At 55.9% G+C, this 12,632-nt stretch overlaps 1 protein-coding gene and 1 non-coding gene across 2 annotated transcripts; both read right to left on the minus strand.

Annotated features, from left to right (window-relative positions):
* Positions 1-387: 387 nt before the first annotated feature.
* Positions 388-469, minus strand: TRNAL-AAG (transfer RNA leucine (anticodon AAG)). The gene has a single exon. It is a non-coding gene; the product is annotated as a tRNA-Leu (tRNA).
* A 215-nt stretch (positions 470-684) lies between these two features.
* On the minus strand, positions 685-5,755 carry LOC118260294 (E3 ubiquitin-protein ligase TRIM39-like). The gene is made up of 7 exons (XM_035570461.1): positions 5,574-5,755; positions 4,033-4,467; positions 3,502-3,597; positions 2,707-2,937; positions 2,181-2,203; positions 1,994-2,100; positions 685-1,429 (listed from the first exon to the last, which is right to left on the minus strand). Exons 2-7 carry the CDS (start codon positions 4,432-4,434, stop codon positions 879-881), a joined length of 1,410 nt encoding a protein of 469 aa, XP_035426354.1. The 5' UTR covers positions 4,435-4,467; positions 5,574-5,755; the 3' UTR covers positions 685-878.
* Positions 5,756-12,632: the final 6,877 nt, after the last annotated feature.

The following is a 12,632-nucleotide window of genomic DNA, read 5'->3' on the forward strand; positions in this document are numbered from 1 at the left end:
TAAGCTGGCATGGATTGAGAAATTAATTACTTCCGGTGCTGGGCTGCAGGGATGGGCAGGGGGCTTGAGGAAGCTGGGAGACGCTGCCTGGGCTGAAAATCACCCACTGCAGTGCCCTGGAGGGCTTCATCCCCCTGGCTTCAGCTCTCAGCCGGCTTCCTACAACTATTTAGGGGCACAAGGATGTGCAGTGAAAGGGGGAGCAGCGTGGGGCAGAGGCAGGAGCAGGATCCTTCCCCTGGGTGTCCCTGGGAACGGGCTGCAGCTTCTGCACTGGGTCCAGCAGAACCCCAGATGTGCTGCTCCCTCCTCCTGCAGGGCTACCGCTGTGTCACCCCACAGTGCTCCAGCTGGGCTGGGGTCCCCCCTGCTCCCAGAAAAGGAATCTGGCAGTGGTGGGATTCGAACCCACGCCCCCGAAGAGACTGGAGCCTTAATCCAGCGCCTTAGACCGCTCGGCCACACTACCCTGGGCAAAAGCCCTTCTGCTCCTCCTCTAAAGTGACAGCAAAAAAAAATGACGAATTCTGACCAATTCAGATTTCCCTAATTTCCCCTAATTTTCCCAATTTCCCTAAAGGTGTGTTTTTTGGTTTTTTGGTTTTTTGTTTGTTTTTGTTTTGACACAGGTGAGTTCAAAGTGTGTCATATTACAACAACTAAAAATAAAATAAAAAAGGAAATGAAGAAAAAGAAAAGGATTTTATTTATTCTCTGCAGTTTTCATTTTAATAAATTTTGGGGGACATGCCCTGCTGTAACCATTCCTCCATCCCACTCCTTCCCATGGTGGGGCCTGAGCTGAGTCCTCCCAGTCCTGAGCCATGCATTTCGAGGTGGGAATGGGGAGAGGACATCATGATGATGATGATGGAGGCTCATCCCTCATTCTGATTCATGGATGGGCAGACCACAAGGGGAGATGCATTTCTCCCTCCCTGGGACAAGCCAGGGCTGAAGAAGGGTCGCAGTGCATCTCTGAAAGCCCCACTGTAAGTATACAGGTGGGTCTGGTGGGTCACGTTGTAAAAGGACACTTCCCCACCTTTGTAATCCAAGTAGATCCCCACTCTCTTTGGCTTTTGTTTGACGGAAAGGGTGATGGGATGGGACAGGAGGACCTTGTACTGGTCACCGTTCCTCAGCCACATCCTCCAGAAGCCGGCTTGTGGGGACAGGGGACCTTTCCCCTTCCTCTTCACAGCCTCCCTGCACACCCCGATGTCCCACTCGGTCTGGTCTCCCACCTCCACCTCCCAGTAGCACCTCCCTGCTGTAATTCTCAGTGATCCCAGCACGAAGACGTAAGGGTCAAATCTCTCCGGGTAGTCTGGCAGCTCCTGCCGCGCTCCCCCATGGCTCACGCTCTGGCCGTCCTCGGACAGGAGGAGGCTGGGGTGAGCAGACTTTGGGTCCAACGTCATTTGCACTGCAGGAAAGAGCAGAAGAAGCTCATGTGATGATGCTACCTAATGCCCAGCACCTACATCCATGACCGTGATATGTTGAGACCCTGCCTGGCCGCGTGATCACACCCAACCCTTTGAGAGTTGTTGGCCCTTGCTATGCCCAAACAAGATGACTCCAAGCTCGGTCTTGTGAGCTGAGAGGTGTTAAATTGAGAATTACTTTCTTAACAGTCATCAGAGGGCTCATCTGGCTGAGCAGTGCACTCCTCCCACAGCAGGAATTGCCTCATGTGGGCACACTTGCATGGTTGAGCTTTAATGCGGCCTTTCAACAGAGACATGAATTAGGTCTCTGTCCTCTGCTAGGATGCCTGTTCATTGAATATCCTCAGTTGGAAGGAACCCACAAGGTTGTTCATGCAACCCAGCTCTGAATCCTCCAGATGGGGCAGGTGAGGCACTAGGAAGATCCTGTTGCACACCCAGAGCATGAACAGGCTCCATCTCCATTCCAAAAGTGATGGATGCTGAAGCCCAGGGCCACGACAGGCACTGGAATAAATACATCATCAGTACACACTCACCTTTAAATTGGTTTAGAAACTCAAAAATTCTGATGGTGGGGATGTTGTATGTGTCCTGCAGCTCAGCTGAGACAACTACCTGCTTCTGTGCCTGGATGTTTTCACTCCTGAGAAGAGCACCATCAAAGCTGTGACTCACCTCCTTCCTTTCTGCAGAGCCCCAGGGGAGACAGAAAGGAGGCAGTACCTGCTCAGCAAGCTTTGTATGTCCTGAAAAGGAATAAAAATCAGACAAAAAGCAGGATTTACACTCTGAATTTTCCTCGAGCGAATATTCCCTGATTTTTTTCATCATGTTGACTGATAGACTATATGTAGACTGATAGACCTTGCCATTAGCGCTCCCTTTCACTACCCTGCATTATGAGCATGCCCTCACATTTTCACTTCCAACCTCCCCTGTACAGAAAAACAGGCCAAAAGGTGGTTACAGAAACCCAATTAGCCTGAGCTCTGCAGTCTGGGAATTAATCTCCTTCCTCCACCAACCATGCCGCAACACATTGTCAAGGCATAAATCATGAGGGATGTTTTAGTCTTGTCTATTGTTGAAACTGAGATGAATTAGATACTTCCAAAACCTGCAAAAAGCAAATCCTGGGAGTTTTGGAGATGCACGCCATTGTGAAAGGTAACAGTAAAATGCAGAGTACCCTCATTTAATGTCTGAAGCTGTTATGGTGAGACTAAGGGGGCATCTTGAGGGATCTCACCTTCAGCAGCCCCAAAGGTGGCTGCTGGCACCTCTCCTTGATCTCGGTGATGAGCTTGCCCAGAGCTTGGCTCTGCTTGGCCAGCTGGGTGACGCTGTTGCGGAGCTTGGTGGCTGTTCTCTTCTCCTCTCGCTTCAGCTTCCTCTGGAGCTGCTCCTCCTCTTCGTCCAAGAAGTCATGCAGCTTTTCAAACTCCTTCTCGATCTTCTCTCTCTCTCTGGAAACTGTATTCTTTGAAGGGGGTTCAGAAAAGAGGGAAGAAAAAAAAAAAAAAAAAAAGGAAATGCTGGAACCCATTGGGAGCTTAGGGAAGCATTATGTCGTGTTGGAAAGTGAGGTTAAGGGACACAATGCGGACTGGGGGCAAGGGCTCCTGGCTTTTGTTCCCAGAACCTGTCTCAGTGCAGAGCAGCAGCTGCTATACAGGGGTTCCCATAAATATCCCAGAAAGGGAACCATGGGTTAGGGAAGGAAACATGGCTCCGAGCTGTGGAGTGAGACTTTGAGGTCATGGCTGGGGACAGCGAAAGAGCCATAGCAGTCCCCATCACCAGACGGGGCTAATACAGCTGTGATGAGTGCTTGCTGCAGTTGCTCCAACTGTTTATTTGACTCATAATCATGTCCATTCAAGGATAAAATCACACCTCATTTGTCCTTGGATTGGGATCCACACATCAGCATCCATCCCTGCCACCCCATGCCCAAGCAAGCACCCGAAACCAAGGCACTTGCCAAAACCCTTGAGCATCCTGCCCTGCAGAGCAGCGTGGAACTGATAAGGGAGATCCTTGCCTTCCACTCCGCCACTTTCTCCTCCTCCTGGGACTTCAGGCTCCATGCTTCCAGCTTCTGCTGCTGCAGGAGTTTTACAGTTGCCTCCAGCTTCCTCTGGTGGGGGAAAGCAAATGTGGCAAGGGGGTGGCACAGAAGGACACCACATGCATGAGGACATGGATGTGAGATCATGGCAAATCAACAAAAGCTCGTGCAGGTCCATGGCTGGATAATTCCCCATGGACACATGCACAGCCCCGTGGAGCTTCTGCCTGGAGAAATGAGTGGGTGAATCTGCTGATGGATCATCTTACATCATCTGCAGCAGCATTACTATGCTATAAATCTATCACCTGTCTGTTTATGGAATAGATTGTTTCCCCAGTCATGTGCAATCACCAATCACCTCTGGATGGAAGTAGGGGCAGTGAATTTGCTTCCAGTGACCAAAGGCAAAGCTACAGATGGGAATGGCCCTGCTGGGCATAGGCACACACAGCCCCTTCCCCTCCACCTTTCAAGCAGGGAGCTCTGCAGCACCCTCCGTACCTTGTACTCCTCGGCAGCCTCCTCCATGGGCACTGGGGTGTGGGTGCGGTGAGCCAGTGACTCGGTGCAGAGGGCACAAATGGGGGTTTGGTCCTCCAGGCAGAAGAGCTCAAGGGCCTCCTGGTGCTCTTGGCACTCCTGCTCAGGCTCTGGAGCCGCTGCCTGGCTCCCGTCTCTGTCTCCATCTGCTTGTCCCTTGTCCTTGGTGCCCCTTGCTGGAGGGAGCATGCTGCACTGAGGACAGTGCCTGGCAGCACCCACTCGGCCCCAGATTCGTCTGGCACAAAAGCAGCAGATCCGGTGCTTGCAGCCATCAAAGGTCAACAATGTCTTGAAGAGCTCCTGGCAGAAGGAGCACAAAATCATCCTCTGCCATTCTGGGGCTGGGAGCAGAGAAGCCATGGCACTTCCAAGGAGCTTGCTTTGCTTTTCTATCTGGAAATCAGAGAAGGGGTGGGAAGGGACAAAGGTTGGCAGACAGGTGGCATGCTTGGGCAGTGAAACTTGGTTGCTATCAGCCCTCTGGAGGCTTTTCCTGCACTCCCTGCCTTTGGCAACTTGTGGCTGTCCTCGCCAAAAGCATCCTGAACAGTTTACCCCACACTGCTCCCCCTTTCACTCTGCATCCTTGTTCTTCCAAATAATTGTAGGAAGCCCTGCTGAGAGTTGAAGCCAGGGGGTGAAGCCCTCCAGGGTATTGCTGTGAATGATTTTCAGCCCAGGCAACATCTCCCACCTTCCCCAAGACCCCTACCCATCCCTGCAGCACAGCACCCTTTCTATCCCCACCGTGGGAAAAGGGGCACTGCGGTGGGGAATGCAAAGCGGGCTGGCACAGCCAGAAAGCAGAGCGCACCTTGGGCATGGCACAAAGCAAGCTTCCAGCTCTGCCAGCTGCTCACAGCTGGGGGTCCTGTACCGCCAGCCCTGGGGAAAAGCCCTGCCAGTGGAACTGGTCCCAGGAAGCAGAGGGCATTTGCAGAAGCAGGGCCAAGGGCTTCCTGAGTGCAAAGGGTGGCTTTCCCTGGAGTTCTGGAGTGGCCTCTGCTGGGGACAAGCCCCTTGTGCTTGCTGAAGGCCCTGGGCTGGGCACCCAGCTGCGATAGGATGGTGGTGCCAGCCCTGCAGAGCTCAAGAGACACTTGACCCCCACTATCCAAGGGCAGAGCTCCTACAAGAGGGTTATTGCAGGCAGGAACTGGGCAAAGGTTGAGGAAGTTGGGCGTAGCCTTCTGATTCCTGTAGCTCTGCTGGGTGCCATGATGGACCTCTCTGTCGGTGGGGCTCCCTTGGAGAAGAACCCCTGGGGGCCGCCTGCTGTGTCCCCCACCCCATGATAAGCACAGGCTCTGCGCCCTGCCCAGGGCACTGCTGGCTGTGGCTCCTTGTGCCCGGGCCCAAGGGGACTCCTTCCCCATCTGCCTGCAGTGCCTGCAGCCCCTCAGTCCCCACTCTCTTCTGCCCCAGCTTCTGTCCCCAGCTCCTGCTCCCGCTGCAGCACAGATGGGGCTCCCCTGGGGCTGTGGCCGCCCCAGCCTCACCTGCCATGCCAGGGGTCTCCTGACTTCCCTCTTCACTCTGCTCCTCCTCCGGCTGGGCTCAGGTAGGATCCTGCAGGGCTGCTGGGGGCTCTCCCCCCTGGGCCTGGCAGACGTGCTGCCATGGGGCAGGGGAGTGTCCGTGGGACAGGGAGGACCCGAGCCCAAAAGCTCAGCCCCCGCTGGGTTTCACTTTCTCTTTGGTTCTTTCACGCAATACGGGCGCTGCCTTGTCTGCCCTTTCTGGCTCTTCTTCACCTGCCCGAATGCTGCAGAGAGGGCTCCCACTCCCAGCACACCTCCTTCTCCTGCACATCCTCCCTCTCCCTCTCCTGTTTCCCCAGTGGTTTCCCATGGGACACGGGGGATGCAGCACGCAACAACTCACACACAGCTCGCCCTTTGTCACTCACTGCCCCTAAATTTACAATGACAAAATCTCACCGCCTCTCTGTGCCTTCTCCATTGCCCAGCCCAGCTCAGAGTGGAGGGACCAGGTGAACCTGTCACTGCCATTGTGGGGCAGGATGTCGTGCTGCCCTGCCACTTGTCCCCTCGACGGGATGCTCGCACCTTGGAGGTCAGGTGGATCCGGGATGATTTGTTTGAGACAGTGCACCACTACCGCAATGGAGAGGACCTGTACGGGGAGCAGATGGGGGCATATGCTGGGAGGACAGAGTTGGCCAGAGATGGTCTCTCTGCTGGAAGCCTGGACTTGCGAATAACGGGGTTGAGACCCTCCGATGATGGGCAGTATGTCTGCACTGTGAAAGATGCTGATGATTATGGAGAAACTATAGTGCATCTGGACGTGACGGGTTAGTGGCTGAGTTGATGCATCCAGGTGTCCCTGGGACTGTGTGCCCTACCCAGGCCTCTGTCCCATCCTCATAGCAATCGATGAAACCTGTCAAAGAATTTAGTTTGATGGGGCTTCCCCTCCTCAGCATGTGAGCACTTGTCCAGCAAGGTGTGCACACATTCTGCTGCAAGTGGGTTTTTGGGACAGAGCTGCAAGGATGAGTTGTTTTTGATCATTTTCTGTGGTCTCATGAACTGTGTCCAATGATGTTCTGAGGGCAATGTGCCTAGACAGCTGAGCAGCTCCTTCAGTTGTGCCAGCCATGGGACCAATGACAACATCTGAAGCAGGGAAGAGAACTCTGAGCACCTAGACCTCTGCTTGCTTTTCCTTTTTGTCCTGGGGGAGACCTGAGACATTTTCTGGAAGTCTCACGTCTTCTTCAAACAGCACGGCTTGGTGCAGAGATGCTGCCTGGAGGTGCTGAAGCTCAGCACCTGAGTTTTATGGGAGATTTGGGGCCACTGGCATCGTGCAGCCCTGCTCTCTGGTTCCACCACCAGCCGCAGTTGTTTAGGGGTGAGAGTGGGTGTGTGGAGCACGCAGTCCCAGAGCTACTGTGGCTGTGGCTGGGCTGGGCTTCGTTTGGCATGGGAGCAGATGGGGTCTTTGCCGTGGAACTGAATCCCTGCCCAAGCCAAACCCCAGCCACGGGCTCTTCCCCCAGCCACAGGCGCTGACCCCCACCTCTCCCTGGGGGGCTACGAGGCTGGAGGCGTCCGGGTGCTGTGTCGATCGGCCGGCTGGTACCCGCTGCCGCAGCTGCTGTGGAGGGATGCTCACGGGCAGCATCTGCCCTCGGTCTCCCAGACACATTCCCAGGACCAGGAGGGGCTCTTTGAAATCGAAGGCACTGTCATCGTGACCGGGAGCGTGGAGGGGTCCTTGTCCTGTGTGGTCAGGAGCAGCCGCCTCCAGCAGGAGAGGAAATTTTCCCTGCACATCACAGGTACAAACAGCACAGCCAGGGTGAGGTGTTCCTGGCACCTGCACTTGTCCTGAACCGGGAGAAGTCTGCATCTTGCTTTTCCACCCATGGGCATGTAACACAGCCCTTTTCCTGGTGCCTTTTCTCAGCTCCCTTCTTCCACAACGCCCAGCCCTGGATGGTGGCTCTGGCTCTGGTCTCCATGCTTTTTGCTGTGTTCATTGGCTTCGGTGTTTATCTCTTTCGAAAGAAAGGTAAGCTGGCAGCACAGGGATGGAGCGGAGGGAGGTGTTCTGCAGGGACCCGCGTGGGTCTGGAGCGGGGCTGAGCCCTGGCCCTGGGAGGTGCATAGGAGGAGGAAGGGAATGTTCTCCTGGGGAACCCAAAGGCCTTAGGATCCTCTTGGGCCTCTGCCTTGGGCAACGAAGGCAGGGGAGAAGGCAAGGGGCCTTGGGTGGGAGGCCAGGGAGCATGGCTGCAGCGTGGGGCTGGTGGGAAGGCCCAGACCCCCTGCAGATGTTCCCACTGAGCAACCAAGCTGCTCTGCTGACCTCCTGTTCCTCCGCCTTTGCTTTTCAGCGGCACAGAGCCGAGAGCTGGGTGAGTCCTTGCAGTCCCTGCCCCCAGCTCCCAGGGAAGTGGTGTCCCTGCGGGAGGGAATGGGCTGGGTGGGCTGTGGGGGCTTGTGTGCTGGTGGCTCGGGGGTGCTGGAGGAGCAGCTGGAGGCTGACAGGGGAGTGGGGAGTGCTGGGGCTGGGGCTGCCCTGGGCACGGGACACAGCCAGGATGGCTGAAAGGAACGGGGATCAAGGTGGGGACGGGGAGCGAGCTGCGGAGCTGCCCCACTCTGCACTGATGCTTCTGGGACAGGGACATCCTCCTCTCATCCCCATTCACTTCCACTTGTGTTTTGGTGGCATGGTGCAGAGAGCTGCACAAGTGTCTGTCCTTACTGCTCCACGTGTAGATGTCTTGCTCAAACCTGGTTCTTGCTGAATGTTAGGCAGCACCATTCCTCCTCCCCCACCCCAGCCCCCACCCCGCTGCGATTTGAGAGCAAAGTGGTCTGTTTCCACTCAACAAAGCAAAGAAATTTGGTGTCTTCCCATGGAATCAGCAATAGGATGAGAAGGTGTCCTCTCTGATCATGCATTATTTTGTTTTCCATTTCCAGTGAAAAAAGATGCAAAGCTGGGTAAGTGTCCCTTTCTTAAGCCCAATGATCTGGTGTCTTCCCATTGGTGTAGCAAAGGGATGAGATGTTCTCCTGTCTAATCTTGCTTTACTCTTCCTTTTCCAGCGGAACAGGCTAAGCAGCTTGGTGAGTCTCCATCTCTTATACAAATCTATTCAGGGGCTAAACATGAGATGAGCTTGACCCTCTGATCATGAACTTTTTTTTGCTTTTCCAGAGGAAAAATCTGAAAGGCTGGGTAAGTCTCCCTCCCCAAACTGAAGGAAATTGGTTTTCCACTTCTTAGCAGCTCTGGAATGAGAAGCTGTCCCCTCTCATCATTCATTGCTTTTCTCTTTCTCTTCCAGCACAACAAGCTACGGAGCTGGGTGAGTGTCCCTGTGCTTGGGCCCCAAGGCCACAAAAAGGCAACATGCAGGGGAGGGTGGGCAGCTGGGACAGAGCAGCCCAGGGCTGGATCCTCACCCTGCCCACACCCACTGGGCACCGGCCATGGGCTGTGACCAGCTCTCCCCTCTCATTCCAGCATGGAGAAGGTTTCTGCTGCCTGAAAATAAAGGTAAGTGTGCAGTGGGATGCCCTCTGCAGTGCTTCTCCTGCCCTTGCTGGGGCATGTTCAGGAGCTGAGAGGTGCCCCATCTCATGCCCCGTGGGGCAGCTCCTGGCCCCGAGCTGGGGAAAGCCTGCCCAGGGCTGAGCTCTGCCCCTGATGGCCTGGCTCCTTCTGTCCCTGCAGTGAAGGTGACCCTGGATCCGCACACGGCTCATCCCCTGCTTGTCCTGTCAGAAGACCACAGGAGTGTGAGATGGGAAGTGAAATGGCAGGAGGTGCCAGATACACCGGAGAGATTTGACTTTTGGTGCTGCGTGCTGGGCCATGAGGGGTTCAGAGAGGGGAGGCACTGGTGGGAGGTGAAGGTGGAGGGGGAGCTGGAAATGTATTCTTGCTGGGCTGTGGGGGTGGCCAAGGAATCTGTGGAGAGGAAGGGGAAGATCAACATGGACCCGGAAGAAGGGATATGGGCATTACTTTACCAGCAAGGTCATCTCATGTCTCTCATATCTCCTCGCACCCGTTTGTCCCTGTCCCCTGTCCCCACGAGGATCTGGGTCTGTCTGGACTGTACCCAGCAGCAGGTGTCATTTATCAATGCTGACAATGGGTTCGAGATCTACACTTTCACAGCAGCCTCCTTCAATGGGGAGAGCATCCGTCCTTGGTTCTGGCTGGAGACACCAGGAATTCAGCTGTGCCTGAGGGGCAGCACCCCCAAGACCCTGTCCCCAGCTCTGGAGGGCTCCTGCCCTTCTCCAGCCACTCCTGCATCACCTCTCCTTGATCCTGCAGGAGCAGCGCAGGAATGAGGAGCAATGGGGCCAGGGGCTGCCCCATGTTCCTCCTTGGTGCTGGAGGGATGGGATGCTGCAAGCAGGGGTCAGGCCCCTTACAGCCCCTGGGCTCTGCCCTGCACATGGCTCCTGTGCTGGGGCACAAGCCCTGCTGGCATCTGCGGGTCTCAACCTGCCTCTGAGCCCCAGCAGGCAACACAGGGGCTGCAGCAGCTCTCCACGCTCCTCTCCCCTCTGCTTGCACTGCTTGCAGGCCCCAGTGCAAGGGATGTGGTCACCGTGTGCTGCCGGCCATTGCAGCCCACCTTTGCCTCCTAGTTTGGGGCTGATCTTTGCTCTGTGCCTGGTGCTGAGCATGAGCAGCCTGTGGGGGCTCTTTGTTCCCTCCTCTGGAGCACATCAAGGCACAGCAGCAGCAGGACTGTGGCAAATAAAGTTTTGCACAGGAAGATGGAGTCTGTCAGTGGCATTTCCTGGGTGCTTTCTGTCCTGAGGCTTTGCTGCCTGGGAAGGCGTCTTGCAGCAGACCGTCTCCTTGGTCTTGGTCCTGGGAGTCAGAGCCAGGAGGAACCTAAGCTCCAGCTCCCCGCGGCTCCCCAGCTGGAACCTGGGTGCACTTGTCCCAGCTGGGTCATTGCCCTACCCTGGGGGCACCCAAAGAGCTTCCAGTCTCCCATCACACAGGCTCGGCAGAGGCTGTGCCCACAGGGGGCATCACTGGATCTTGAAGTCCTCGAAGCAGAGGGAGCAGGTGTCCTCAGCCTTCAGCCACAGATCACAGAATCACTTATGAGGCCCAGTTTGAAGGGACTCTCCAGGACCATAGTTTCCATCTACTGGTTCCACACAGGACCACCCAAAAATTAGACCCTGCATCTGAGAGCGTTCTACAAATGCTCTTTGAGCTGCATCAGGCTTCGAGCTGTGCCGATCCCTGGGGAGACTGTTCCAGTGCCCCACCACCCTCTTGGGGAAGAACCTCTTACAAACAGCCGGCCTGAGCCTCCCCTGTGGCAGCTCCATGCCGTTCCCTCGGGCCCTGTCACTGGCCCCAGAGAGCAGAGACCGGCGCCTGCCCCTCCGCTCCCCTCATCAGGAAGCTGTGGGCAACCACAAGGCCTCCCCTGCGTCTCCTCTGCTCTGGGCTGAACAAGCAAAGCGCCTTCAGCCGCTCCTCACACGCCTTGCCCTGCAGAGCCTTTGCTGTCCTCGTAGCTCTCCCTTGGAGGCTCTCGCACAGTTTCATGCCCTTCGTCTGCTGTGGTGCCCACAGCTGCACGCAGTGCTCAAGGCGAGGCCGCAGCAGGCCGAGCAGAGCGGGACGATCCCTTCCCTCGGCCGGCCAGCAGTGCCGTGCCTGAGGCACCCCAGGGCACGCTTGGCCCTTTGGGCTGCCAGGGCCCGCTGCTGGCTCACATCCAACTGGCCGTCGGCCACAACCCCCAGCTCCCGTTCTGGGGGCTGCTCTCCAGCCTCTCACCCCCCCACGCTGTACGTACAGCCAGGGCTGCCCCTGCCCAGGGACAGGGCCCGGCACTTGCTCTTGTTAAACTTCCTGCAGGCGGTGGCTGCTCAGCTCTCCCCTTTGGCCAGATCCCTCTGCAAGGCCTCTCCACCTTCAACAGAGTCAACAGCTCCTCCCCATTCAGTGACAGCCACAATCACACTCAGGTTTCCTTCCCGTCCCACATCCAGGTCATTTATGGGACCACTGAAGAGACCTGGCCCCAAAATGGAGCCCTGCAGAGCCCCACTCGTGACTGGCTGCCAGCCTGATGTCACCCCTTTTACCAGAACCCTTGGATCCTGACACATCAGACAACTGTTCACCCATCGTATCGTACATTTGTCTGAATGTGTTCTGGACTTTTGGTCCAGATGGTTATCTTCAGAACCCATGTTGAAATCTTTACTGAAATCCAAAAAAAATAAAACCACATCAACTGGCTCTCCATGTCCCACTACGAGGCTGATCTTGTCATAAAAAGAAATTAAGGTCATTGAACAGGACTTTCTCCTCATGAACCCATGTCTGCTGTGAGCAGTGACCACATTGTCCCTCAGGGGTTTTTCACTCACTCCCAGAGCAATCTCCATAACTTTACCAGGCACTGCCATGAGACTGACAGGCCTGTAATTCCCAGGGTCTTCTTTGCTGCCCTTCTTGGAAACTGGGGCAACGTCTGACAGCTTAAATTCCAAGACCAAAGACCCCTAAGATAGAATTTGGAGAGTTCTCAAGATGACATTATGCACCTCCGCATTGTCCAAGTCCTCACTGTTTGATTCTGTCTTGGATGGATGGAGATGAACGAGCTCAGACACTGGCTTGCCCTGGAGGTCTGGAGAGGCCCCTGCTGGGGACAAGCCCCTTGTGCTTGCTGAAGACCCTGGGCTGGGCACCCAGCTGCGATGGGATGGTGGTGCCAGCCCTGCAGAGCTCAACAGACAGTTGACCCCTACTACCCCAGGGCAGAGCACTTCCAAGAGGGTTATTGCAGGCAGGAACTGGGCAAAGGTTGGGGAGGCTGGGCGTAGTATTCTACGTTCTGCAGCTCTGCTGGGTGCGGTGAGGGACGTCTATCTTGGTGGGACTCCCTTGGAGAAGAACCCCTGGGGACCGCCTGCTGTGTCCCCCAGCCCGTGATAAGCACAGGCTCTGCGCCCTGTCCAAGGCGCTGCTGGCTGTGGCTCCTTGTGCCCGGGCCCAAGGGGACTCCTTCC

This window comes from Cygnus atratus, chromosome 33, assembly GCF_013377495.2.
Source record: "Cygnus atratus isolate AKBS03 ecotype Queensland, Australia chromosome 33, CAtr_DNAZoo_HiC_assembly, whole genome shotgun sequence".
Lineage (NCBI taxonomy): Eukaryota > Metazoa > Chordata > Aves > Anseriformes > Anatidae > Cygnus > Cygnus atratus.

What these genes read in the sequence shown, in the direction of transcription:
- LOC118260294 (XM_035570461.1), bottom strand. Translation starts at nt 4,434, where the DNA reads ATGGCTTCTCTGCTCCCAGCCCCAGAATGGCAGAGGATGATTTTGTGC. An exon ending in AGGCTGCCGAGGAGTACAAG is followed by an intron (nt 3,598 to 4,032) that starts GTACGGAGGGTG and finishes TTCCCCCACCAG; the next exon opens with AGGAAGCTGGAGGCAACTGT. An exon ending in AGAAAGTGGCGGAGTGGAAG is followed by an intron (nt 2,938 to 3,501) that starts GCAAGGATCTCC and finishes CCCCCTTCAAAG; the next exon opens with AATACAGTTTCCAGAGAGAG.